At 41.5% G+C, this 25732-nt stretch overlaps 2 protein-coding genes across 9 annotated transcripts; one reads left to right on the forward strand and one right to left on the reverse strand.

Annotated features, from left to right (window-relative positions):
• The first annotated feature begins 5278 nt into the window (after positions 1 to 5278).
• LOC115178539 (NACHT, LRR and PYD domains-containing protein 1b allele 1-like) lies at positions 5279 to 20214 on the forward strand. 7 transcript variants are annotated; one of them, XM_029739789.1, is made up of 15 exons: positions 5279 to 5376; positions 5927 to 6015; positions 11897 to 11975; positions 12264 to 12537; positions 12950 to 13210; positions 13348 to 13461; positions 13582 to 13757; positions 14458 to 14734; positions 14822 to 14910; positions 15738 to 15796; positions 16129 to 16343; positions 16436 to 16695; positions 16825 to 16953; positions 17473 to 17656; positions 17925 to 20214. In XM_029739789.1, the coding sequence occupies exons 1-15, from the start codon at positions 5362 to 5364 to the stop codon at positions 18233 to 18235; spliced, it is 2532 nt and encodes an 843-aa protein (XP_029595649.1). In that variant the 5' UTR covers positions 5279 to 5361; the 3' UTR covers positions 18236 to 20214. The 7 variants fall into 7 exon arrangements, with proteins under 7 accessions (XP_029595649.1, XP_029595653.1, XP_029595647.1 ...); XM_029739793.1 differs by having other exon boundaries at positions 12264 to 12525; positions 13193 to 13210; positions 13333 to 13461; XM_029739787.1 differs by having other exon boundaries at positions 5280 to 5376; positions 13333 to 13461.
• A 1709-nt stretch (positions 20215 to 21923) lies between these two features.
• Positions 21924 to 24694, reverse strand: LOC115178877 (uncharacterized). Of its 2 annotated transcripts, XM_029740266.1 has the most exons (6): positions 24432 to 24694; positions 24107 to 24315; positions 23213 to 23460; positions 22849 to 22977; positions 22580 to 22727; positions 21924 to 22322 (listed from the first exon to the last, which is right to left on the reverse strand). In XM_029740266.1, exons 2-6 carry the CDS (start codon positions 24255 to 24257, stop codon positions 21979 to 21981), a joined length of 1020 nt encoding a protein of 339 aa, XP_029596126.1. In that variant the 5' UTR covers positions 24258 to 24315; positions 24432 to 24694; the 3' UTR covers positions 21924 to 21978. The 2 variants fall into 2 exon arrangements, with proteins under 2 accessions (XP_029596126.1, XP_029596125.1); XM_029740265.1 differs by lacking the exon at positions 24432 to 24694 and having other exon boundaries at positions 24107 to 24389.
• Between the last annotated feature and the right edge of the window lie 1038 nt (positions 24695 to 25732).

Consider the following 25732-nt stretch of genomic DNA (forward strand, 5'->3'; position numbering starts at 1 on the left):
CTCTGGTACACTGGCTACAGACTACAAGATCAGGTCTACTGTCTACCAGACATCCTACCTGTGTTACTCTGGTACCCTGGTTACAGACTACAAGATCAGGTCTACTGTCTACCAGACATCCTACCTGTGTTACTCTGGTACACTGGCTACAGACTACAAGATCAGGTCTACTGTCTACCAGACATCCTACCTGTGTTACTCTGGTACACTGGTTACAGACTACAAGATCAGGTCTACTGTCTACCAGACATCCTACCTGTGTTACTCTGGTACACTGGTTACAGACTACAAGATCAGGTCTACTGTCTACCAGACATCCTACCTGTGTTACTCTGGTACACTGGCTACAGACTACAAGATCAGGTCTACTGTCTACCAGACAACCTACCTGTGTTACTCTGGTACACTGGCTACAGACTACAAGATCAGGTCTACTGTCTACCAGACATCCTACCTGTGTTACTCTGGTACACTGGCTACAGACTACAAGATCAGGTCTACTGTCTACCAGACATCCTACCTGTGTTACTCTGGTACACTGGTTACAGACTACAAGATCAGGTCTACTGTCTACCAGACATCCTACCTGTGTTAATCTGGTACACTGGCTACAGACTACAAGATCAGGTCTACTGTCTACCAGACATCCTACCTGTGGTACACTGGCTGCAGACTACAAGATGATTGAATTTCCATCTGGAATATGGTGAATGTTGAATCATCTTGGACAGGTCTCAGTCAACAACATGTGAGACTTAACGTCCACCCGACAACTGACTTGTACTGGACAGCTGTACTGTCTGAACACCAGATATATCTCTGTTTACATATAGTGTATATGGACAGCTGTACTGGCTGAAAACCAGATATATCTCTGTTTAGATATAGTGTATATGGACAGCTGTACTGGCTGAACACCAGATATATCTCTGTTTAGATATAGTGTATATGGACAGCTGTACTGTCTGAACACCAGATATATCTCTGTTTAGATATAGTGTATATGGACAGCTGTACTGGCTGAACACCAGATATATCTCTGTTTAGATATAGTGTATATGGACAGCTGTACTGTCTGAACACCAGATATATCTCTGTTTAGATATAGTGTATATGGACAGCTGTACTGTCTGAACACAAGATATATCTCTGTTTAGATATAGTGTATATGGACAGCTGTACTGTCTGAACACCAGATATATCTCTGTTTAGATATAGTGTATATGGACAGCTGTACTGGCTGAACACCAGATATATCTCTGTTTAGTTATAGTGTATATGGACAGCTGTACTGTCTGAACACCAGATATATCTCTGTTTAGATATAGTGTATATGGACAGCTGTACTGTCTGAACACCAGATATATCTCTGTTTAGATATAGTGTATATGGACAGCTGTACTGTCTGAACACAAGATATATCTCTGTTTAGATATAGTGTATATGGACAGCTGTACTGTCTGAACACCAGATATATCTCTGTTCAGATATAGTGTATATGGACAGCTGTACTGGCTGAACACCAGATATATCTCTGTTTAGTTATAGTGTATATGGACAGCTGTACTGTCTGAACACCAGATATATCTCTGTTTAGATATAGTGTATATGGACAGCTGTACTGGCTGAACACCAGATATATCTCTGTTTAGATATAGTGTATATGGACAGCTGTACTGGCTGAACACCAGATATATCTCTGTTTAGATATAGTGTATATGGACAGCTGTACTGGCTGAACACCAGATATATCTCTGTTTAGATATAGTGTATATGGACAGCTGTACTGTCTGAAAACCAGATATATCTCTGTTTAGATATAGTGTATATGAACAGCTGTACTGTCTGAACACCAGATATATCTCTCTTTAGATATAGTGTATATATTTATATAATGGTATTTTTAAGAGCATATTTTAAAATCTATTTTATATATTTTGAAATGGTCTCCTTTTGTGATTGATCAGGTGAAATAGGCACGACTCTCGCTCTTGAGATTAGAAATATATCCATTATCCTAAAATACATTTTAATGTATGACGTTTCTTCCATAAAGGCCTTAATCAGGCTGAATCTCAGGGACTTATTTCCCTCTCACGGAATTATGTCATATTTTGTAGTGTATAAATATCTGGGATGTGCATTAATGTATTTTATCTCTCAGTTCAATTGAGATTACAAATACTGTTTTAATGTAACTATGATGTTTCGGCCGTATTGGAATCAGCAGTAGGGGGATACAGCACCACTGGCCGCCCCACCACCTTTGTTATTGTTTTTGTTGCCTAGCTACGGAGTGTCCTGCAGCATGGTAAAAATAATTGCAGTTTATAATGTGCTCTTCTATCTGCTTAAAATGATGTTCAAGGGGAAAACAGTGTAATTGTTTACAGTACCTTCTTTGTAATATTGCAAACAAACGTGTCACGTCCTGACCAGTAATAGGGGTTATTTGTTATTGTAGTTTGGTCAGGACGTGGCAGGGGGTGTTTGTTTTATGTGGTATGGGGTGGTTGTGTGTTTAGTGGGGCTTTTGATTTATTATTCCGGGTTTTGGGCAATGTTCTATGTTTATGTTTTCTATGTTTAGTCTAGTAATTTGTATTTCTATGTTTAGGTAATTGGGGGTTGGACTCTGAATTGGAGGCAGGTGTTTTCTTGTTGCCTCTGATTGCGGGTCCTATAAATAGGTATGTGTTTGTTTTGGTATTTTGTGGGAGATTATGTGCTGGGTATTGCTTTGTTGCCTTTCCGGCCTGTTATTAGTTGTTGTGTTTTTGTTGTGTTTGTTTCCCTTTTTTGTCCATTCAATAAAAGAAGATGAGTGCACATTTCCCCGCTGCGTCTTGGTCCACTTTACCCTACGACAACCGTGACAGAATGTGACTGATTCACCATTAAGGATTCCAGCTTCAATCAGACTGAATGTCAGGGACTCATTTCACTCTCAGGGAAATATGTTGTATTTTGTAGTGTATAACAGGGTTGTGGTCAATTCAGAATTGAATTGAGAATGGCTCATAAATATGATACAATTATTGAATTTGAATTGAAGTAATAAGTAGGATACCGAATTGCAATTTTAATGAAAGGAAATAGAGTTGAATTCAGTGAAAATCAATGAAATTAAAATACCTATTATATTCTATAGGTGTAGTGTATACAAATATACATCTTGTAAATTAAATACCAAACATGTTGTAATTAACATGCATATAAAATATTGATTAAACAAGGAAAACAAAACCTGTAGTTATTATAATTCATAAAGAGGTTAATCAGTTAAATGTTTATGTTATTTACCCTGTAACCCTTACCGTTACATCCTAGTCGTGTCCAGGGGGAGGGGCTAGCTAAGGAGGGCGGGGACAGCAAAGATGTGGGTGGTATGTAGTGATTACAGGGAGAGGCTGTGGCAGCAGTATTGTGAGGTGATTAAATATGGGGGGGAAATACTACATTTCCCACAATGCATTAGTTTAACCCTCAAATTTACCCTAAAGCCTTCAAGACAAAGCCAAACAAATGAAATGGTTGGTGGAAATATAATGGTCTATTCTAAGCACTAAGGTTTCCAGAGAAAAGTGATATATTCTTTGGTTTCTGGAAGTGTGACCTGTCAGATTCAATGAAACTCTCATGTTCTTTGACTGAGTGAAATTTCTTTAAATTGCACTGAATTAAATTATACTTCCTGACACGCAAATTCTACATCCTGTGGGTTGTGGCCAATTGAATTTGAATTTCAACTCATGAGTTGAATGGGAGTTGATTCCAACATTCTGAATTGAGCCCAACCCTAGTGTATAAAATATCTGATAGTGTTTTTCAATTGTATTATTCTATACTGAACAAAAATATAAACGCAACCTGCAACAATTTCAACAAATGACTGAGTTACAGTTCATATTAGGGATTTGGTCAATTTAAATAAATGCATTAGACCCTAATCTATGGATTTCACAATTGGGCAGGGGCACAGCCATGGGTGGGCTTGGGAGGGTACAGTCCCACCCACTGGGGAGCCAGGCCCAGCCAATCAGAATGAGTGTTTCCCCACAAAAGGGCTTTATTACAGACAGAAGTACTCCTCAATTTCGGTCAGCTGGTCTCAGACGACCCCGCAGGTGAAGAAGCCGGATGTGGAGGTCCTGGGCTGGCGTGGTTGTGAGTCCGGTTGGACGTACTGCCAAATTCTTTAAAATGTCGTTGGAGGTGGCTTATGGTAGAGAAATGAAGATTCAATTATCTGGCAACCGCTCTGGTGGACATACCTGCAGTCATGAATTGTATTAATTAACCTGTCTGATGATAATATGACAACAAGTATGAATTGACCTGTCTGATGATAACATGACAACAGGTATGAATTGACCTGTCTGATGATAACATGACAACAGGTATGAATTGACCTGTCTGATGATAACATGACAACATGCATTAATGACTCTACTGTATTCATTTCCATCTAACATATATTACATATTTTAGGCTGTCTCTCTCTCTCTCTCTCCAATTCAAGGGCTTTATTGGCATGGGAAACATATGTTAAGTAGATAATAAACAAAAGTGAAATAAACAATAATAATTAACAGTAAACATTACAATCACAAAAGTTACAAAATAATAAAGACATTTCAAATGTCATATTATGTCTGTATCTCTCTCTCGCATTCCTCCCTCACTGCATCACATGCCCATGCCTCCTCCTCTTCCTCCTCCTCCACCTCTTCCCCATCGTCACACATTACAGTGTAATGTCCTGCTGAACCAGCAGGGAGCCCTAGAGACAAGGATCAGAGTCCTACATAGGGTTCCTGGACATTTTAATAAAATCCCTTGTTTTCCCAAAATCCCTGTTGGAGGATTCCCGGAATCAGGAGGGTATACGCAGGCAATCCGTATTCCTCTTGAAAACCAGGGAATTTATTGAATGATCCCGGAATTTTGCAACCCTACTCCTAGATCCCATACCAAACAGACAGGCAGGCAAGCAGAGAATGAATAACATGTATTTTTTTATGTATTCTTCATATCCTACAAAGCCATGAGTCAGAATATTATTTTATTACAAATACAACCTGTGATCCAACTGGAAACAAAGAACAAGATCATATCAGAGATGTTATATCGACTTCACAGCTAGATTAGAATGGTTTAACCATGGTCTCTTGAGTGACTCTCACACCTATTTTGGTTTGGTATCAGTTTGTCCACAAGAGGGCGACGCACTACTAGAGACCTATAGGTAGGATGTGTCATGGGATGGTCTGGGCTGCTCAAAACGAAATGAAACTGTAGCGCTCTGCCACCAGGCTTCATTATTTTCCAGTCGGCTGGCTGCGCCTGGAGTGTCTGAAAATGGACTCATCAAAAGTAAGACAATATAGTTTGAAGGACAACTTAGTATGTTGCTATTTTATCTGTAAACGTCTCTGAAAAAGTTTGTTGATACAGTAAAGTAGGCTACATTGTATCTGTTTCATATTTGATTTACAGCAACACGGAAGTGCGAGATTGACTCGATCAAATTAACGGGGAAAAGTAATTTACACGATAAAATGCGAGAACATGTGATGTAATAGACATGTTAATGTAGGCCTATGAACTATATATTCTAGTCTTGCTATGAATTCATAACGCAGTAATATCATATTAATTCATAGCTAGCACTTGGCACGTCATTCGAAGGAGTGAAGGAGGCGGGAATCGTTTATAATTTACTTTGCGACGTTAATTAACTAGTAAACTGTTGCGATTTCAATCAAGTGATGTTGTCAAGAGACACAGTGTTCTCAACAATGACTATCTCATCCATGAAGTTTTATTACACGCATAGACCCTAACCTGGTGTGGTCCTCAATAGAAAAGACTGCAGACAAGACAGACTGTGTGTGTGTGTGTGTGTGTGTGTGTGTGTGTGTAGGAGGTAGCTGCCTCTGAGAAGGAAAAGAAGCCAGCAGGGGAGGAGAGTGAGGAGCCGTCCAGCGAACTCCCCAGCACCTCTTCTGGAATGTGAGTGAACATAGAGGATATTAGTCCAGGGTGCGAATTATGGGGTAGCAAGGGGGGGCTCAAATAAACCGTCAGGGTTGGGTAGGTTACTTTCTAAGTGTAATTCGTTACAAGTTACCTGTCAGTAACCTAACTTTGGGATTACCCAAACTCAGTAATGTTATCTGATTACATTCCCTTACTTTTAGATTACTTTCTCCTTAAAAGGCATTAGAAGAAGACAAAAATGCATGTTACCAATTGAACGACATCTATTGCAGGATAAATCAATGTTAGTGTTTACATAGCTGGCCATATATGGATGTTCAATTTAATTTGTGGTGGTTATGTAGGCTTCTTCTAACCCATCGCTTTCCCCTACATATAATAATACGATTAAATTATATCTTTACATTAAAAACCAAAGCATATCAGAATTCCAGTCATTCCAATAAATGTTATACCCCTTGATCTTCAAGAATAGGACTTGGATATATGGAAGTATAGATTAGCCAAAGTGTTTTACCTGAGCTTGACCCCAAAGCTAAGGACTTATTAGCCAGCCTACTCTGTTTATGATTTTGTTGTCATGGAGGACTGATTCGGGTCATTGATTCGAGTTGAAAAATAAATGCTGCGCTTATGGAATGGCATGTTTGCCAAGAGTGTGCAAAGCTGTCATCAAGGCAAAGGGTGGCTACTTAGGAAAAAAACAGCCATCCACAACAACCACAATCCGTAAGCTAAATGAGAGAGCAGCAGTGTGATCAATGCGCTATGTAGATCAATAATAAGTGATATCCGTATCGCCATCATCCTTACCTCGAAGCTTTTATTCAAATTTGATACCGACAGCAGTCGCACCATTGGAAGACATAACTTAGACTGTAGCCTACAAAAGCCTTTTCCTGCTCTTTTCCCGCGATCCATCCAACACATTTGGTGTGTCATCATAGTGGTCTCTGACTTATGGTCAGACTCACTCAGGTGGGACAAACTTAAATGTGCGCCTTTTTTCAATACTGATTTTAAATGTCATTGAGATAACAGAGAAGTGTCATATGTTTTTCAAATGGTAACTGTAATCCTCAAAGTAATCATATCGTTTTTCAAAAGTACCTATAATCTAATTACAATGTGTCTGCTGGTAACATAACGGATTACAGTTACCATTTTTTGTAGTACTTTACATGTAATCCGTTACTACCCAACCCTGTAAACCGTCTCCCTGTCCACGAATGGTATACTGTAGAATTCCATAGCTGGCTAGACAGAGGTGCTGTCCACTCAGTAGTGCTGAATTTCAGCCTCAGCTGAGCTCCTTCAGACACATAGACACAATGGGCATCCAATCCATCCAACAAGTATACGTTAATGACAGGAGGCCTATAATTGATTATTTCTGTGAAAAGTATTCGATTTTACAATTTCATGTGACTCACCACCTGGATTTGGTCTTGTGTAGCAAAATTTGAAATGCTGTTTTTTTACGTTGGATAAAAGTAGAGACACAAAGCTACAAAATGGTATATCATACACTGCATTTTTGTGCAACAATGGGAAAGTAATTCTGCTTTAAAGGTTGATAAACTTGTAAACTCACTTTTGAGTAGTCTTACCTTCAGCACTCTGATTGCCGGTTTGGAGTCTTCACAGATCATGTGACATAAAACACTACCTTTCTTTCCTTACATTAATTACATTTATGAAAGTTATATTTGTCATTATTAAGCATTAAACAATTGAATTAGAATATTGAATTTAAACCCTGGAATAATCCTGTATCTTGATCTCTGAAAATACACTGTAAGTGTAACTATGCCTACCTAATATTGAATTATGTTTCACTGTGAAAACAGTTGTCATGGCCACACAAATCCAAAATAATGTAGGCATAATATGTCTTAAAAATGACAAATAAAACTGTCATAAATGTAATTAATGTAAGGAAAGAAAGGTAGTGTTTTATGTCACATGATCTGTAAAGACTCCAAACATTCATGAATTCTGGACAACTCATGAACTAGGGTGTAAACATGTTTTGATTCAAGTCATATATTATATTGAACATAGACTACCTGTTCTGTGTGTGTTCATGTGTGTAAAATTACCTTGTCTGAGAGTGTAGGCCACCAGCAGTGGTGTAGGTCTACTGGAGGGTAAACGCAATTTATCCACTTTTTCAGAAAAATGCATTGAAAGTTTAGGGAGTGTTACTTTTTACACTGCGACCGGCAATCAGAATTTACCCACCAATATTTTGACCACTACATCACTGGCTACTGGAAGGCCTATTAGAAGTTCATGGTAATACACATTGTAGCCTAGTCTAGTACGTGTGTGTTAGGGTGACCATCCAGTTGTTCCTGGGACAGTTTCATTTCCCCAAAAAGGTACATTTGTCATCAAGAAGCATCAATTAATGTAGGTCTAATCAATGTCAACCACTGAATGTCATTATTCACTCTTTATGGTGTTTTATAAACAGATGTCTGTTTCTATTCATCACATGGTGTCAGTATACATGCAGTCCACTGTTTAGAAGCTGGAATTATTTAGGAGTGGATCAACATGTACAGGTAGCCTACTTTTAGAAGTGATTTGTTTGACAATCAGATGAAAGCATCATGACTGGTTGTGTTCATGCCACGTTAAAAGGTCATGTTTACGTTAAATTACATATATTTATAATAATAGATACCCCCCCAGGTGTAACTCACATTCTGTATTAGTCTGTTCTCTAACAGTAAAGAAGAGGACTGGACACCTCTCAGAGCCTGGTTCCTCTCTAGGTTTCTTCCTAGGTTCCTACCTTTCTAGAGAGTTTATTCCTAGTCACTGTGCTTCTACATCTGCGTTGCTCTCTAGGGTTTTAGGCTGGGTTTCTGTGTAAGCATCTGCAGATTATAAAAAGGGATTTATAAAATCCATTTGATTGATTTGCTATAGATAACATTGAATATATGAGTCTTCTGGTGCTGGAGAGATAATCAACTTTAAAAGTGGTGAATTGACCCTTTGACATCTCTTCTATACCTCTATTACATCATCCTCACGAACTGAGTGAAATGAATGTAGAACAGTGAAGTGACCACAGCATGTGGTGGTGGTGTAGAACAGAACAGTGTAGTGACCACAGCATGTGGTGGTGGTGTAGGGGAACAGAACAGTGTAGTGACCACAGCATGTGGTGGTGGTGTAGGGGAACAGAACAGTGTAGTGACCACAGCATGTGGTGGTGGTGTAGGAGAACAGAACAGTGTAGTGACCACAGCATGTGGTGGTGGTGTAGGAGAACAGAACAGTGTAGTGACCACAGCATGTGGTGGTGGTGTAGGGGAACAGAACAGTGTAGTGATCACAGCATGTGGTGGTGGTGTAGGGAACAGAACAGTGTAGTGACCACAGCATGTGGTGGTGGTGTAGGGGAACAGAACAGTGTAGTGACCACAGCATGTGGTGGTGGTGTAGGGGAACAGAACAGTGTAGTGACCACAGCATGTGGTGGTGGTGTAGGGGAACAGAACAGTGTAGTGACCACAGCATGTGGTGGTGCTGTATGGGAACAGAACAGTGTAGTGACCACAGCATGTGGTGGTGGTGGTGTAGGGGAACAGAACAGTGTAGTGACCACAGCATGTGGTGGTGGTGTAGGGGAACAGAACAGTGTAGTGACCACAGCATGTGGTGGTGGTGTAGGGGAACAGAACAGTGTAGTGACCACAGCATGTGGTGGTGCTGTAGGGGAACAGAACAGTGTAGTGACCACAGCATGTGGTGGTGCTGTAGGGGAACAGAACAGTGTAGTGACCACAGCATGTGGTGGTGGTGTAGGGGAACAGTGTAGTGACCACAGCATGTGGTGGTGCTGTAGGGGAACAGAACAGTGTAGTGACCACAGCATGTGGTGGTGGTGTAGGGGAACAGAACAGTGTAGTGACCACAGCATGTGGTGGTGGTGTAGAACAGAACAGTGTAGTGACCACAGCATGTGGTGGTGGTGTAGGGGAACAGAACAGTGTAGTGACCACAGCATGTGGTGGTGGTGTAGGGGAACAGAACAGTGTAGTGACCACAGCATGTGGTGGTGGTGTAGGGGAACAGAACAGTGTAGTGACCACAGCATGTGGTGGTGCTGTAGGGGAACAGAACAGTGTAGTGACCACAGCATGTGGTGGTGCTGTAGGGGAACAGAACAGTGTAGTGACCACAGCATGTGGTGGTGCTGTAGGGGAACAGTGTAGTGACCACAGCATGTGGTGGTGGTGTAGGGGAACAGAACAGTGTAGTGACCACAGCATGTGGTGGTGGTGTAGGGGAACAGAACAGTGTAGTGACCACAGCATGTGGTGGTGCTGTAGGGGAACAGAACAGTGTAGTGACCACAGCATGTGGTGGTGTAGGGGAACAGAACAGTGTAGTGACCACAGCATGTGGTGGTGGTGTTGGGGAACAGAACAGTGTAGTGACCACAGCATGTGGTGGTGGTGTAGGGGAACAGAACAGTGTAGTGACCACAGCATGTGGTGGTGGTGTAGGGGAACAGAACAGTGTAGTGACCACAGCATGTGGTGGTGCTGTATGGGAACAGAACAGTGTAGTGACCACAGCATGTGGTGGTGGTGTAGGGGAACAGAACAGTGTAGTGACCACAGCATGTGGTGGTGGTGTAGGGGAACAGAACAGTGTAGTGACCACAGCATGTGGTGGTGGTGTAGGGGAACAGTGTAGTGACCACAGCATGTCGTGGTGGTGTAGGGGAACAGTGTAGTGACCACAGCATGTGGTGGTGCTGTAGGGGAACAGAACAGTGTAGTGACCACAGCATGTGGTGGTGCTGTAGGGGAACAGAACAGTGTAGTAACCACAGCATGTGGTGGTGCTGTAGGGGAACAGAACAGTGTAGTGACCACAGCATGTGGTGGTGCTGTAGGGGAACAGAACAGTGTAGTGACCACAGCATGTGGTGGTGGTGTAGGGGAACAGAACAGTGTAGTGACCACAGCATGTGGTGGTGCTGTAGGGGAACAGAACAGTGTAGTGACCACAGCATGTGGTGGTGGTGTAGGGGAACAGAACAGTGTAGTGACCACAGCATGTGGTGGTGGTGTAGAACAGAACAGTGTAGTGACCACAGCATGTGGTGGTGGTGTAGGGGAACAGAACAGTGTAGTGACCACAGCATGTGGTGGTGCTGTAGGGGAACAGAACAGTGTAGTGACCACAGCATGTGGTGGTGGTGTAGGGGAACAGAACAGTGTAGTGACCACAGCATGTGGTGGTGCTGTAGGGGAACAGAACAGTGTAGTGACCACAGCATGTGGTGGTGGTGTAGGGGAACAGTGTAGTGACCACAGCATGTGGTGGTGGTGTAGGGGAACAGAACAGTGTAGTGACCACAGCATGTGGTGGTGCTGTAGGGGAACAGAACAGTGTAGTGACCACAGCATGTGGTGGTGGTGTAGGGGAACAGAACAGTGTAGTGACCACAGCATGTGGTGGTGGTGTAGGGGAACAGAACAGTGTAGTGACCACAGCATGTGGTGGTGGTGTAGGGGAACAGAACAGTGTAGTGACCACAGCATGTGGTGGTGCTGTAGGGGAACAGAACAGTGTAGTGACCACAGCATGTGGTGGTGCTGTAGGGGAACAGAACAGTGTAGTGACCACAGCATGTGGTGGTGCTGTAGGGGAACAGTGTAGTGACCACAGCATGTGGTGGTGGTGTAGGGGAACAGAACAGTGTAGTGACCATAGCATGTGGTTGTGCTGTTGGGGAACAGAACAGTGTAGTGACCACAGCATGTGGTGGTGGTGTAGGGGAACAGAACAGTGTAGTGACCATAGCATGTGGTTGTGCTGTTGGGGAACAGAACAGTGTGTGACTGTTTTCTGTGTCCAGGTTGACCATGTCTGAGAAGCAGTGTGGTGATCTGGAGACTGTGATCTCTAGGCTGGAGGGGATCCTGAAGGTGCTGAAGGTAGGACTAGTGTCTAAAGTCAATGTGAGCAAACCATATACTGTAGATCACAGTATTCTCTGTAAACACTGCAATCTACTGTGTGTGTGTGTGTGTGTGTATGTGTGTGTGTGTGTCTGTGTGTGTTAAAGTTTCTAATGTAATTTATTTCATGATGATGTGATATTGAGAGACCAGTAGAAATATTCTAGTACGTCTTAACAATATTCATATGTTCATGTTCTTTATTTTATATCACTAGTCAGGTTTTATATTCCTTCCTCACTGTTGTTATCTTTGTTGTTTTAGAAAATATTGGACGTTCCAACTCTGCTGCTGACCAGTCTGGAGGAGCTCACTGAAGATCAGCTGAAGACATTTCAGTCTAATCTGACTAGTGGCTGGATGTTAGGCTTTCCTCCCATCCCAAAGAGTCAGCTGAGGAACACTGACATACAGGTCACAGTGGATCAGATGGTGGAGCGATACGGCCCTGAGGGAGCTGTGGGGATCACACTGATGATCCTGAGGTGGATGAACCGACATGATGTAGCAGAGAAGTTAGAGAGAGATCACACTAGAGGTAATATAACAATAATATACATCAATCTATTCATCACCACCACAGTTCAGTGTAGGTCTAACCAGAAACAACATTCAACTGACTTCATAATAACATTCAGCAGACCCCTCTTTTATCATTTTTATTCATGATGTATCCAGGTGACCCCATTATGATTAAACAACAATCCAACATTCATTCCATTCCATACATACATTCACCAATACAGTAGGGAAGATTTCACAAACAGATGAGACTTTCTAATCATGACTGTATATCTCTTCCTGAGCTTCCTAATCTGGAAGATGAACCAGAATGATCTGGCAGAGAAGTTAGAGAGATCAGAGAAGTAGGATTGTAGACAAGAACCCTAACTGACTCTCTATCCCCCCTCCTGTCTTCCCCTCTATTTCCCATGTTTCTCTCTTTCCAGTTCTACTGATGACCAGTCTGCAGGAGCTCACTGAAGATCAGCTGAAGACATTTTTGTTTAACCTGACTAGTGGCAGGATGTTAGTCTTTCCTCCCATCCCAAAGAGACAGCTGAGGAACACTGACATACAGGTCACAGTGGATCAGATGGTGGAGCGATACGGCCCTGAGGGAGCTGTGGAGATCACACTGATGATCCTGAGGTGGATGAACCGACATGATGTAGCAGAGAAGTTAGAGAGAGATAACAGACACAGAAGAGGTAACACTGTTAAGAAAATGTGTCAAACGTTCCTTCAAACAAAGACAACATGATTTAAATGAATAATTGATAATGTAATACAACAAATATACTGTTATCTCTCTTCACTTCCTCTTCTATAGCTATATCTACCACAGCAGCAACACGGTGGGGTGACTCACACAGTGATACATGGAGAAGGAGGAAGGAGCATGAGGCAAGACTAGTGGCCATGTCTGAGAAGTTAAAGAGAGATTACAGACACAGAAGAGGTAACACTGTTAAGAAAATGTGTCAAACGTTCCTTCAAACAAAGACAACATGATTTAAATGAATAATTGATAATGTAATACAACAAATATACTGTTATCTCTTCACTTCCTCTTCTATAGCTATATCTACCACAGCAGCAACACGGTGGGGTGACTCACACAGTGATACAGGGAGAAGGAGGAAGGAGCATGAGGCAAGACTAGTGGCCATGTCTGAGAGGTCAAATGTCATTGCGGACAAATCACACATAGATCACAGCCACATGCTGTCGGAAGTGTGTATGCTACAGTTAATAGTTAGTTCTACAGTTCTACCCTCATATGTTAAAACACCTGTACTCACTGTCATAGTCAGTTCTCCAGTTCTACCCTCATATGTTACTTCACCTGTACTCACTGTCATAGTCAGTTCTACAGTTCTACCCTCATATGTTACATCACCTGTACTCACTGTCATAGTCAGTTCTACAGTTCTACCCTCATATGTTACATCACCTGTACTCACTGTCATAGTCAGTTCTACAGTTCTACCCTCATATGTTAAACACCTGTACTCACTGTCATAGTCAGTTCTACAGTTCTACCCTCATATGTTAAAACACCTGTACTCACTGTCATAGTCAGTTCTACAGTTCTACCCTCATATGTTACATCACCTGTACTCACTGTCATAGTCAGTTCTACAGTTCTACCCTCATATGTTAAACACCTGTACTCACTGTCATAGTCAGTTCTACAGTTCTACCCTCATATGTTACATCACCTGTACTCACTGTCATAGTCAGTTCTACAGTATGAAATGATACAGTACAAACATACAGTCTAGATAATTAACTAATCTCTCATGTAACTATGAGTGGTGGGGGTCAGGCTGCAACACAACAAAAAAGCTGTGAATATATTCCTGTACCACGTTGTGTGTGGCGATGTTCATGTTCTTTATATCACTAGTCAGTATTTCTATTCTCTTATATCTTATCATCTTTGTTATTTTAGAGATCCTTCATGTTGGATGTTCCAACTCTGCTGCTGACCAGTCTGGAGGAGCTCACTGAAGATCAGCTGAAGACATTTCAGTCTAAGCTGACTAGTGGCAGGATGTTAGGCTTTCCTCCCATCCCAAAGAGACAGCTGAGGAACACTGACATACAGATCACAGTGGATCAGATGGTGGAGCGATACGGCCCTGAGGGAGCTGTGGAGATCACACTGATGATCCTGAGGTGGATTAATCAGCATGATCTCCCTAAGAAGTTACAGAGTGATCACACAGGTAAAACAACATGAATCTGTTCTTTAAAAGTTCAATTAGTTGTTTATAGCTACATTGAGTGAGTGCATCTTTCCTTCACACAATGAGAAACCTCCGGCCCTGAGGAAGCTGTGGAGACACCGGAGATTCTGAAGAAGATGAACTGGGATGATCTGTCGGAGAACTTAGAGAGAGAGGTGAGGAGGAGAGTGGGGGTTTGGGTTCACAACAACAATACCTGGTAAAAGGCATGGAGACAGGATGACGAACATTGACCAACAGAAAGAAACTGTCACCAAATAAAATTATCTTCTAGTGAGCTTTCATCTAGCAAGGGTTCAATTGGAGTGAGGAACAATTCAGAGTCATGACTGGCAGCTTACCTAATGTCATGGAGGAGTTAAACATCACAGAGTTTATAAGGTTTACCTAATGTCATGGAGGAGTTAAACATCACAGAGTTTATAAGGTTTACCTAATGTCATGTAGAAGTTAAACATCACAGAGTTTATAAGGCTTACCTAATGTCATGTAGAAGTTAAACATCACAGAATGTAGAATAGTGGACCAGGGCCTGTGTACTACTGACCCTCGTCTGGTAAGACCTTCAATGGAAAGACAGACAGACAGAACGATCAACCGACCAGTTGAATATTTAAGCAATAAGGCACGAGGGGGTGTAGTATATGGCCAATATACCATGGCTAAGGGCTGTTCTTAGACACAATGCAATGCGGAGTAAACAGCCGTTAGCCGTGGTACATTGGCCATATAACACACCCCCTCAGGCCTTATTGCTTAAATATTCAACTGGTCTGCCGGTCGTTCTGTCTGTCTGTCTCCAGTATAGTAATTCATATAATTAATTACAAATATAATTAGAACAGTAAAAATGTGTGTTTTGTCATACCTGTGGTATATCATCTGATATACCAGGGCTGTCAGCCAATCAGCATTCAGGGTTCGAACCACCCAGTTTATAATTCAAAATATTTGTTCAGTATATATTGTTTTTACATTGTAGTTGGTTCCTGTGGACTTTGAACCAGTAATCTATGATCAGGAGGACAATGGAACATACCGGTAACTTGGTCTTCTCTTGTTTTCCATTTATGAAAGGATAATAGATACATGTAAATGTAACTTATTTAACTTGAAGAATTTGAAGTCTTACAGAACAGGTCATGCCATTTGTCATTTTAAAAGAAAGACCAACACACTGCTCTTGCCAGTATCACTTATTTAAGATCTAATTAAACAACTTCCATAAACAACGTGATACTGGCAGCGTGCGGGTAGTTATTATGCTTTTAAGATATCATTGAATTATTCCCACACACCTACAACAAGCAAATTCAGATGTGCTTTTCCTATTTTAAATGCAATTTATGTCATATATTTGTCATACACTACAGGTTCCAGTGCCCCCGTGCAGGTCTGTTCCGGTGCAGTATAACAGGCCTGGTGTTTAGGATGGAGGGAGAGGGAAAGGTTTTCTATTGGACAGTCCCCTGGGACATGAGGCTTCTAGCCCAGAATGGCAAGAGACCTGCAGGACCCCTGTTTAAGTTTTCATGCCTTAATGGGTCTGTCTGTCAACTACACCTCCCACACTGTGAGATCTGCCCTGGTAACTACACAGTTAATAAGAAAAGTGATTGTAGCGTTATCTATCTCTTGTTACTTTCTAACCAACAATGCTATTTTATTTTCCTTTCCCAGGTGGTGGATGTGACTTCCTGTCTGTAGGCCATGTGACTAATGATCATCCCATTGAGTTTATCCCTCCCCGTGAGATAACAGAAACACACATCATAATAAACATCAGTGGATTCTGTGCTTATGGCGTCACCAAGGATAAGGATGCTCCTGTCTTCCCTATCAAAGCACTTGTGTTGTTGTTCTACCAACCATCAGATTACCCTGAACTGGAGTCTGTACTGCATGTGTTGTTGCTGCCTCGGAATGCTGTCCTAATGAAGGTGACTACTGTAATGCCATAACTGACATTTTACTTATTGTCCTATCGGTCATTTGAAATGACCATTCTGAATCCGAGTTATTGTGAAGATATTTTTCTCTCAACAAGATAATCTACTACTCTACTCTAGGTGCAAGAGGAGAGGGCGAGGAGGAATGGCGCGAGAGAAACCTTCATTGAAACAACCTCTGACTGTGAACTGACCCCTGATCAGACTTACAGCCTCTCCACTGATGGTTATCATCAGGTGATACCTAAGGTAGTGATGGTTAATAGTTCAACATCCACTGAATAACAGGAAAAACAGCTTGACTTAATCAGATCCACCTTAACACCTGATAACCGACAACTGCATAGCAGCTTCATAGTTTTTATTTAGGTGATGTCAGAGGTGGAAATGCGTTAGAGCTGGCAAATCAGCAAACGGCTCCCATCGTTAGAACTTTCGTGGATATTCCCATTGGAAGCACTGAGTGGCATTAGTAACAATCCCATGCAGCCTTGTTACAAGTTGGAACAGTGGAATGTTGATTAGGCCGATACAGGTGTGGTTTTGTGACAATGACAAGAGCAGCCGCTCAGTGATTTGACAACTCCAACACAGTTCCACGTCTGACATATCACCTAAATAAAACCAATGATCTGCTATGCAGGTGTCGGTTAGCCTGGGTTAGTGCTGGAACTGATTGAATCCAGGACAAAGACTTCAAGAGGAAGCTAAATGTTGTTTTATTCCATAAATTGACGCTGTCTTATGTTTGTCCTTTTTTTGATCCAGACCAAAAAGTTTGATAATGATAAAGACTACGAAAACTACACCACAACGTTTGCGGTATTCTTACCTGCCAAAGTTAAAACCGCTGAACTGACATTGAAGAAGAAGAATATAGCCTGGTCCATATTAGGGTCCAGTCTATTTGGGAATCATGAACATCCGTGGAAGGGTTTCTACAGATATCAAGGTAACAGTTCAGATAAAACAGTCCACGTTTTGTAAAGCACTAATCAGTGTAATGGAAACTCCTAACTCCCAAGGAAAGATGGGCCTACCGCTGGGAAGAGTAGCATATTTAATGACTGAGATCATTAACCATGTGTATATTGTAAGAGCAATACAACTGAATGATACTATTTTTCTGATATATATTTTTCTGATATAAGTTGATCATACTTTTAACGTTCGTAATATATACACTCGAGTTTATAGACCCTTTTTCTCCTCTGTCCCAGCCCCTCTCCCTGCAGCCACTCCTGCCAAACCCCCTACTTTCCCAGGACGAGACTTCATTACAAAACACAGGATGGCTCTAGAAACTCGCCTGGGACTCTTGCAGCCCATTCTCTTGCATCTGGAGGATCACAAGGTTCTGAATGCTGAGGAGAGGGAGGAGGTGGTCAGTAAATCCACCAAGACCCTACAGAAGCAAGCCCTGCTGGACATGGTTGTGAGGAAAGGGGATGAAGCCCAGGAGAAGTTCTACCAGGTCCTGAGAGAAGCAGACCCCTTCCTGGTCAGAGACCTGGAGAAGAAGAAAGCCTGAGGGGTTACCATGGATACAACAACATCAGGAGATATATCACTATACTACTAATACATGACCTGAGAGACAGACAGACGTAGCAACGGATACCACCTCACAACCTCAGAAGATATCAAAACATTTATGAGAGACAGAGAGCAGTACTTTGAGGAGGAGCCATCCTGACCAGAGGTGGTTGGTGTGTAATGTGATTGGACACCATTCTCACCAGCACTCCCATCAGTCTGTAGTTTACTATAGAAGCCCCAGGTCTCAGGCAAGGTGACATCACTGAGGCTACTGTCTACCAGACATCCTACCTGTGTTACTCTGGTACACTGGTTACAGACTACAAGATCAGGGCTACTGTCTACCAGACATCCTACCTGTGTTACTCTGGTACACTGGCTACAGACTACAAGATCAGGGTTACTGTCTACCAGACAACCTACCTGTGTTACTCTGGTACACTGGTTACAGACTACAAGATCAGGGCTACTGTCTACCAGACATCCTACCTGTGTTACTCTGGTACACTGGCTACAGACTACAAGATCAGGGCTACTGTCTACCAGACATCCTACCTGTGTTACTCTGGTACACTGGTTACAGACTACAAGATCAGGTCTACTGTCTACCAGACAGCCTACCTGTGTTACTCTGGTACCCTGGTTACAGACTACAAGATCAGGGCTACTGTCTACCAGACATCCTACCTGTGTTACTCTGGTACACTGGCTACAGACTACAAGATCAGGGCTACTGTCTACCAGACAACCTACCTGTGTTACTCTGGTACACTGGCTACAGACTACAAGATCAGGTCTACTGTCTACCAGACATCCTACCTGTGTTACTCTGGTACCCTGGCTGCAGACTACAAGATCAGGGCTACTGTCTACCAGACAACCTACCTGTGTTACTCTGGTACACTGGCTACAGACTACAAGATCAGGTCTACTGTCTACCAGACATCCTACCTGTGTTACTCTGGTACCCTGGTTACAGACTACAAGATCAGGGACTCTGTGTTTAATAGTCTCCAAATATGATGGAGGAATATTTTATTAATTTTATATTTGTATATATTTTCATTTGTCTAATGTTTTATATTTTTATATATCTGTTCATTGAATTTCTATCTGGAACATGGTGAATGTTGAATCATCTTGGACAGGTCTCAGGAAACAACATGTGAGACTTAACATCTACCAGACAACTGACTTGTACTGGACAGCTGTACTGTCTGAACACAAGATATATCTCTGTTTAGATATAGTGTATATGGACAGCTGTACTGGCTGAACACCAGATATATCTCTGTTTAGATATAGTGTATATGGACAGCTGTACTGGCTGAACACAAGATATATCTCTGTTTAGATATAGTGTATATGGACAGCTGTACTGTCTGAACACCAGATATATCTCTGTTTACATATAGTGTATATGGACAGCTGTACTGGCTGAACACCAGATATATCTCTGTTTAGATATAGTGTATATGGACAGCTGTACTGTCTGAACACCAGATATATCTCTGTTTAGATATAGTGTATATGGAGAGCTGTACTGTCTGAACACCAGATATATCTCTGTTTAGATATAGTGTATATGGACAGCTGTGCTGTCTGAACACCAGATATATCTCTGTTTAGATATAGTGTATATGGACAGCTGTACTGGCTGAACACCAGATATATCTCTGTTTAGATATAGTGTATATATTTATATAATGTTATTTTTAAGAGTCTTTTAAAATGTAATGACATTTTCCAACAATAGGGACTAGTCTCCTTTTGTGATTGATCTGGAGAAATAGGAGCAACTCTTGAGAAAAGGAATATGTCCTTTATGTGTGACTTCTCTGCCATTATGGGATTAATCAGGCTGAATCTCAGGGACTCATTTCACTCTCAGGGAAATATGTCGTATTTTGAGGTGTATAAATATCTGGGATAGTGTTTTGTAATTGCATTAAACTATTCAATCTCCCTCAATTCAATCGAGATTACAAATAGTGTATATCAGCAGTAGGGGAAGCAGCACCACTGTCCGCCCCACCACCGTGGTGTTTTTGTTGCCTAGCGACAGAGCGTCGCATACCATGGTAAAAAATTATAAAGTGAATATTGTTCTCTTCTATTGTCATAAAATGACGTTCAAAGGGAAAACAGTGTGGTTGTTTACAGTAGCTTCTTTGTATTATTGCAAATGGACTTGGCTGTTTAACCATTAAGGATTCCAGCTTTAATCAGACAATGTCAGGGACTCATTTCACTCAGGGAAATATGTTATGTAGTCTATAACAGAGTTGTGGTCAATTCAGAATTGAATTAAGAATGGCTCATAAATCCAACTAATGAATTTGAATTAATAAGCAGGATACCGAATTGCAAATCAAGGAAATAGAGTTGAATGCAGTAATATTCAAATGTCTCTTCTATTCTATAGTTGTAGTCCATACAAATATACATCTTGTAAATAAAATACCAAATATGTTATATACATGCATATAAAATATTGATGAAACAATTGATTTTCAGGACAAACTCTTAAAATGAATGAAAACAAGGAAAACAAAACCTGTAGTTATATTACATTAATCACTTAAATGTTCAATATGGGGAAAATACAACATTTCCCACAATGCCTTAGTTTAATGCACAAATTTACCATAAAGCCTTCAAGACAAAGCCAAACAAATGAAATGGTTGGTGGAAATATAATGGTATATTCTAAGGTTAGAGTATATGAACATTGTTTCCAGAGAAAAGTGATATATTCTTTGGTATCTGGAAGTGTGACCTGTCAGATTCAATGAAACTCATGTTCTATGACTGAGTGAAATTTCTTTGAATTACACTGAATTAAATTATACTTCCTGTCACTCAAATTCATAATCTACATCCTGTGGTGTGGGCAATTGCAATTTAATTTCAACTCATGAGTTGAATGGGAGTCAAATCCCAAATTCTGAATTGAGCACAAACAATGAATTATTTAGGCTCTAATCTATGGATTTCACTATTGGGCACCCACTTGGGAGCCATGCCCAGCCAATCAAAATGAGTTTTCCTCCACAAAAAAAAAATACTCATCGGTTTCCTCAGCTGTCCGGGAGGCTGGTCTCAGACAATGAAACCGGATGTGGAGGCCCTGGGCTGGCGTGGTTACACTTTGTCAGAGGTTGTGAGGCCGGTTGGACATACTGCCAAATTCTCTAAAACGACGTTGAAGTTAATTTTATGATTGTTTCTCAGCCATAAGCTATCTGGCAGCAGCTCTGGTGGACATTCCTGCAGTCAGCATGCCAATTGCACGCACCCACAAAACTTGAGACATCTGTAGTGTTGTGTGTCAAAACTGCACATTTCAGAGTGGCCTTTTGCCCCCAGCACATGGTGCACCTGTGTAATGATCATGCTGTTTAATCAGCTTCTTGATAAGCCACACGTGGATGGATCATCTTGTCAATAAAAGAAATACTCACTAACAGGGAAGTAAACAAATTTGAAAGAAATAAGCTTTTTGTGCCTATGACATTTTTGGGGGTTCTTGTTTCAGCTCATGAAACATGTTACCTACACTTTCCATGTTGCGTTTATATTTTTGTTCAGTATAGAATCGCAATACGTATCGGCACCTAAGTATTGTAAGGTCCCTGGAAATTCTCAGCTCTACTAAATCACACATTGCTCTTTTAAGATACTTTTCATTAAATGTTTATTTGGAAGCCACTGATTTGATCATCTCAAGTCTAGTTAATCTTCACGGACAGATGGACGGACAACAGCAGTAGGAGCTGCAGGCTCATGAGGCTGGACCTGGGCAGGGCCTGCAGGCTGTTGCGGAGCTGGAACTGCCTGAAGCTGGATAGGAACTGCAGGGCCATGGGGTTGGACCTGGGCAGAAGCTGCTGGTACTGGTGCCACAGGCCCGTGGGGTTGGACCTGGGCAGAAGCTGCTGGTACTGGTGCCACAGGCCCGTGGGGTTGGACCTGGGCAGAAGCTGCTGGTACTGGTGCCACAGGCCCATGGGGTTGGACCTGGGAAGAAGCTGCTGGTACTGGTGCCACAGGCCCATGGGGTTGGACCTGGACAGGAGCTGCAGGTGTAATACATTTAACAACACAGAACCATTAGAAGAACTTGTTTTTTTTCAAATGGGATTTCCTCATATTATCATTGTTTGTGATGAGGTGGCCATCAGGGATGAGACTAATAGAACTAGAAGACCTGATGAGGACATTTCATAACTCAATAACAGCAACACCTGTAATTGTACTTCTATTCCTAATGCTACTACTTCCACCTACACCACATGTCAGAGTTCATTTGAGTTTAGCTCAACATTTCTGTTACCTGGAAGCCAGACAAGTCCGTTCCATTCATTTTCAGTGCTGCCATTTGTTTTCAGAAAAAGATCAAACTCTTTAACAACAGTTAGCAAGAACAACTGAAATTTGGGGAAGTAGTTTTCATAGGACTGGAAATCCATATATTCTGCTGTCTGGAACACAAAAAGCAAGAGTCAGTATCTACGATCTTACATGAAGTGTGAATATACTGAGGTCACAGCTAAAGAAATATCTAAAGTTGTAATCTCTTTATGGCTTAGAGATATTAATTACTGTTGGGTTGATCATATATCCATCTGTAATATCTGTGGAGAGGATGTATGCTTTCTTCGGGGTTAGATTGCAGTGAGGATTTGTTTCAATGAAGGTTTCTTTGTCTCCATTCCTTCTCTCCTCCTGCACCTTGAGAATCAACAATGGACAGAAATGTTGCTTCAATCAAATACACGTGTTGTGCAAACTCAAGCCCTTTGACAGAATTATTATTATTTGATTCTGGTTTGGTGTCAACAAGTATAAGAACATGCATTCTTGTGGCACAGAGAGAATGTTATTTTTCTATGTTGTGTTTGACACTCCTAGCCTGATGGAATTCCAGACAGATAGAAGTGGGATTTTAAATCTAAGTTATCCTTACCTCCCTGATCACAACATTTCTGGGAAGTAACAACACATTCAGGATGGACCTCTCTTCAGAGAGAAACAGTTGGTAGAACAACAGAATCCCGTGGATAGGGGAGATGGGAGCATCATCATCCGTGACATCACCATAAGCAGAGGATCCAGTGATGTTTATTATGACATGTGTGTCTGTCTCATGGGGAGGGAGAAACTCCACTTTGTCATCAGTCACATGGGCTACAGACAGGAAGTCACATCCATAATCTAGGAAAGAAACAAATTCAATTAGATTTCCTCAATTCCTCTTATACTCTGCTCACCTCCTTTTGAAAAAGGTCAAAGGTAATTGAAGAAGGAATGTGGAAACAAATGCACTTGTATGAAATGAGACTCCTTCTCCACTAGCGAGTCATCAGGCAAATTACATTTACAGGGGTGGAATCCCAAATTATATGTAGTTAGTTGTGCTGGATGTTTCATAGATAAAAACAATGTTACTTCTCCATTTAAAGGTATACATTTTTTTCTCTTCTGACTAAACAGCTGTTTCAAAGGGCTGATTTAGTAACTCCGCTGCAGGAGGATAGACCTGAGCATCCTCCGCTGCAGGAGGATAGACCTGAGCATCCTCCGCTGCAGGAGGATAGACCTGAGCATCCTCCGCTGCAGGAGGATAGACCTGAGCATCCTCTGCTGCAGGAGGCAATCTCTGTTCTATTATCATTATTAGTAATTACTATTATTACCATTATTTTTCAGCAGACTTTTGTCCAATTTGAGAATCTCCCAAAAGAGAACATTGAGCTTTCTCTGATATACTACAATAGCAATGACAAATGAGGCAATGAACAAATTAATTTGCAATCTTGTTCAGGGCAGTTGAACATCTTTCATTCATGAAAATACTTACCAGAGTAAATCTGACAGTGTGGGAGGTGTAGTTGACAGACAGACTTCTGAGAGTAGTCGATGTTGAACAGGGGTCCTGCAGGTCTCTTGCCACTCTTGGATAGAAGCCTCCTGTCCCAGTGGACTGTCCTATAGAGCACCTCTCCCTCCATCCTGAACACCAGGCCTGTTATACTGCACTGGAACAGACCTGCACTGGGGCACTGGAACCTAGAGGAAACAGTGGTGAATAATGACATTTTAATTACATTCCCTGAATACGATTTGAAAAATGAGGCATTGTCCTTACAAACTATTTATGAGAAAACAAGTAAAATAATACTGACCTGTAAGCTCCCTTGCCCTCATGATCGTAGATTTCTGGTTCAAAGTTTTCAAGAGACCTCTAAAATTGAAAAACAATCGATTTTAAAGATTATGAAGAGAAATTTCATAGAAACATATTTAACTCGTCTTTCTTTCCAGTGAGGGCCTTACCATGAGAGGGTCAGTAGTGTTAAGTTCATGTTTTAAGTATCCCTATATTTCTGTTATTACGGGGCTATCATTCAGTCAAGAGTGCGCCTGCGCAGGACGTCTGTTCGTTGATGGACCTAGCCGTGAGTGGAATGGCTACCTTGTAGTGTGTTCATACAGTATAGTAAACTTTGTTAAACTGGAACCTTGTCATTGTGTCATTTCGAGTTAACATTGGTAGCAGAGGATGGCTAATAACTACAATGTGCCACCTCGCTTCGACGAGAAGAGGTCGTACGAAAGTTGGAAAAATGAACTTGGAATCTGGACACGGGTTACTAATCTGGACGGGAAAAAGCAAGCACTTGCGGTGGTATTATCGCTCGAGGGAAGAGCGAGAGATACAGCACTGGAAATATCCGTTGAGGATTTGAACAATGATGATGGTATGGGAACTTTGATCAGAGCACTGGATTCTGTATTTCTTAAAGAAGAGAGACCGTGCCTACGAGGCATATTCAAACTTTGACAGTGTTTCGAGAGATATTTCGGTTGCAATGACGGACTACATCATTGATTTCGAAAAAAGGTACAATAGGATGCACAAGTACGACATGGTTCTCCCGGATGCAGTGTTAGCTTTCACGTTGCTAGATACTGCCTGTCTAGATGGTAGGGAGAAACAGTTGGCTTTGACTGCTTGTACTGTACTGACTTTTGCATCAATGAAGTCGGCACTAAAAATAATTTTTGGTGAAAAGACGTCTGTCGCGCCGTTAACAGATGGAATGCAAGCGAGTGACGGAGCATATTACACTGAGCAGCAGAGAAAAGGCGCCAAAAATTCACGTTCTCAAGACAACCTGAAGAGGGCGCCATTTCCCGTAACAAATCCACTGGACAAATATGGAAGGAGATCAAAATGTGCTGTTTGTCATAGCACTTACCATTGGGTTAAAGACTGTCCTCATAAAAATGAACAAGTTAATCTAACAGAGGAAAATGTAAACACAGATATAGAGCAGTGTAACATTACACTGTTTTCAAATGAATCTGCTTCTGATACTGAGATTTTTATAGTTGAATCCTTAGGATCTGCTGTGATTGATACTGCATGTACACGCACAGTGTGTGGTGCAAAATGGCTTGATAGCTATGTTAGTGAACTAAA

Source organism: Salmo trutta, chromosome 38 (assembly GCF_901001165.1).
Source record: "Salmo trutta chromosome 38, fSalTru1.1, whole genome shotgun sequence".
Taxonomy (NCBI): domain Eukaryota; kingdom Metazoa; phylum Chordata; class Actinopteri; order Salmoniformes; family Salmonidae; genus Salmo; species Salmo trutta.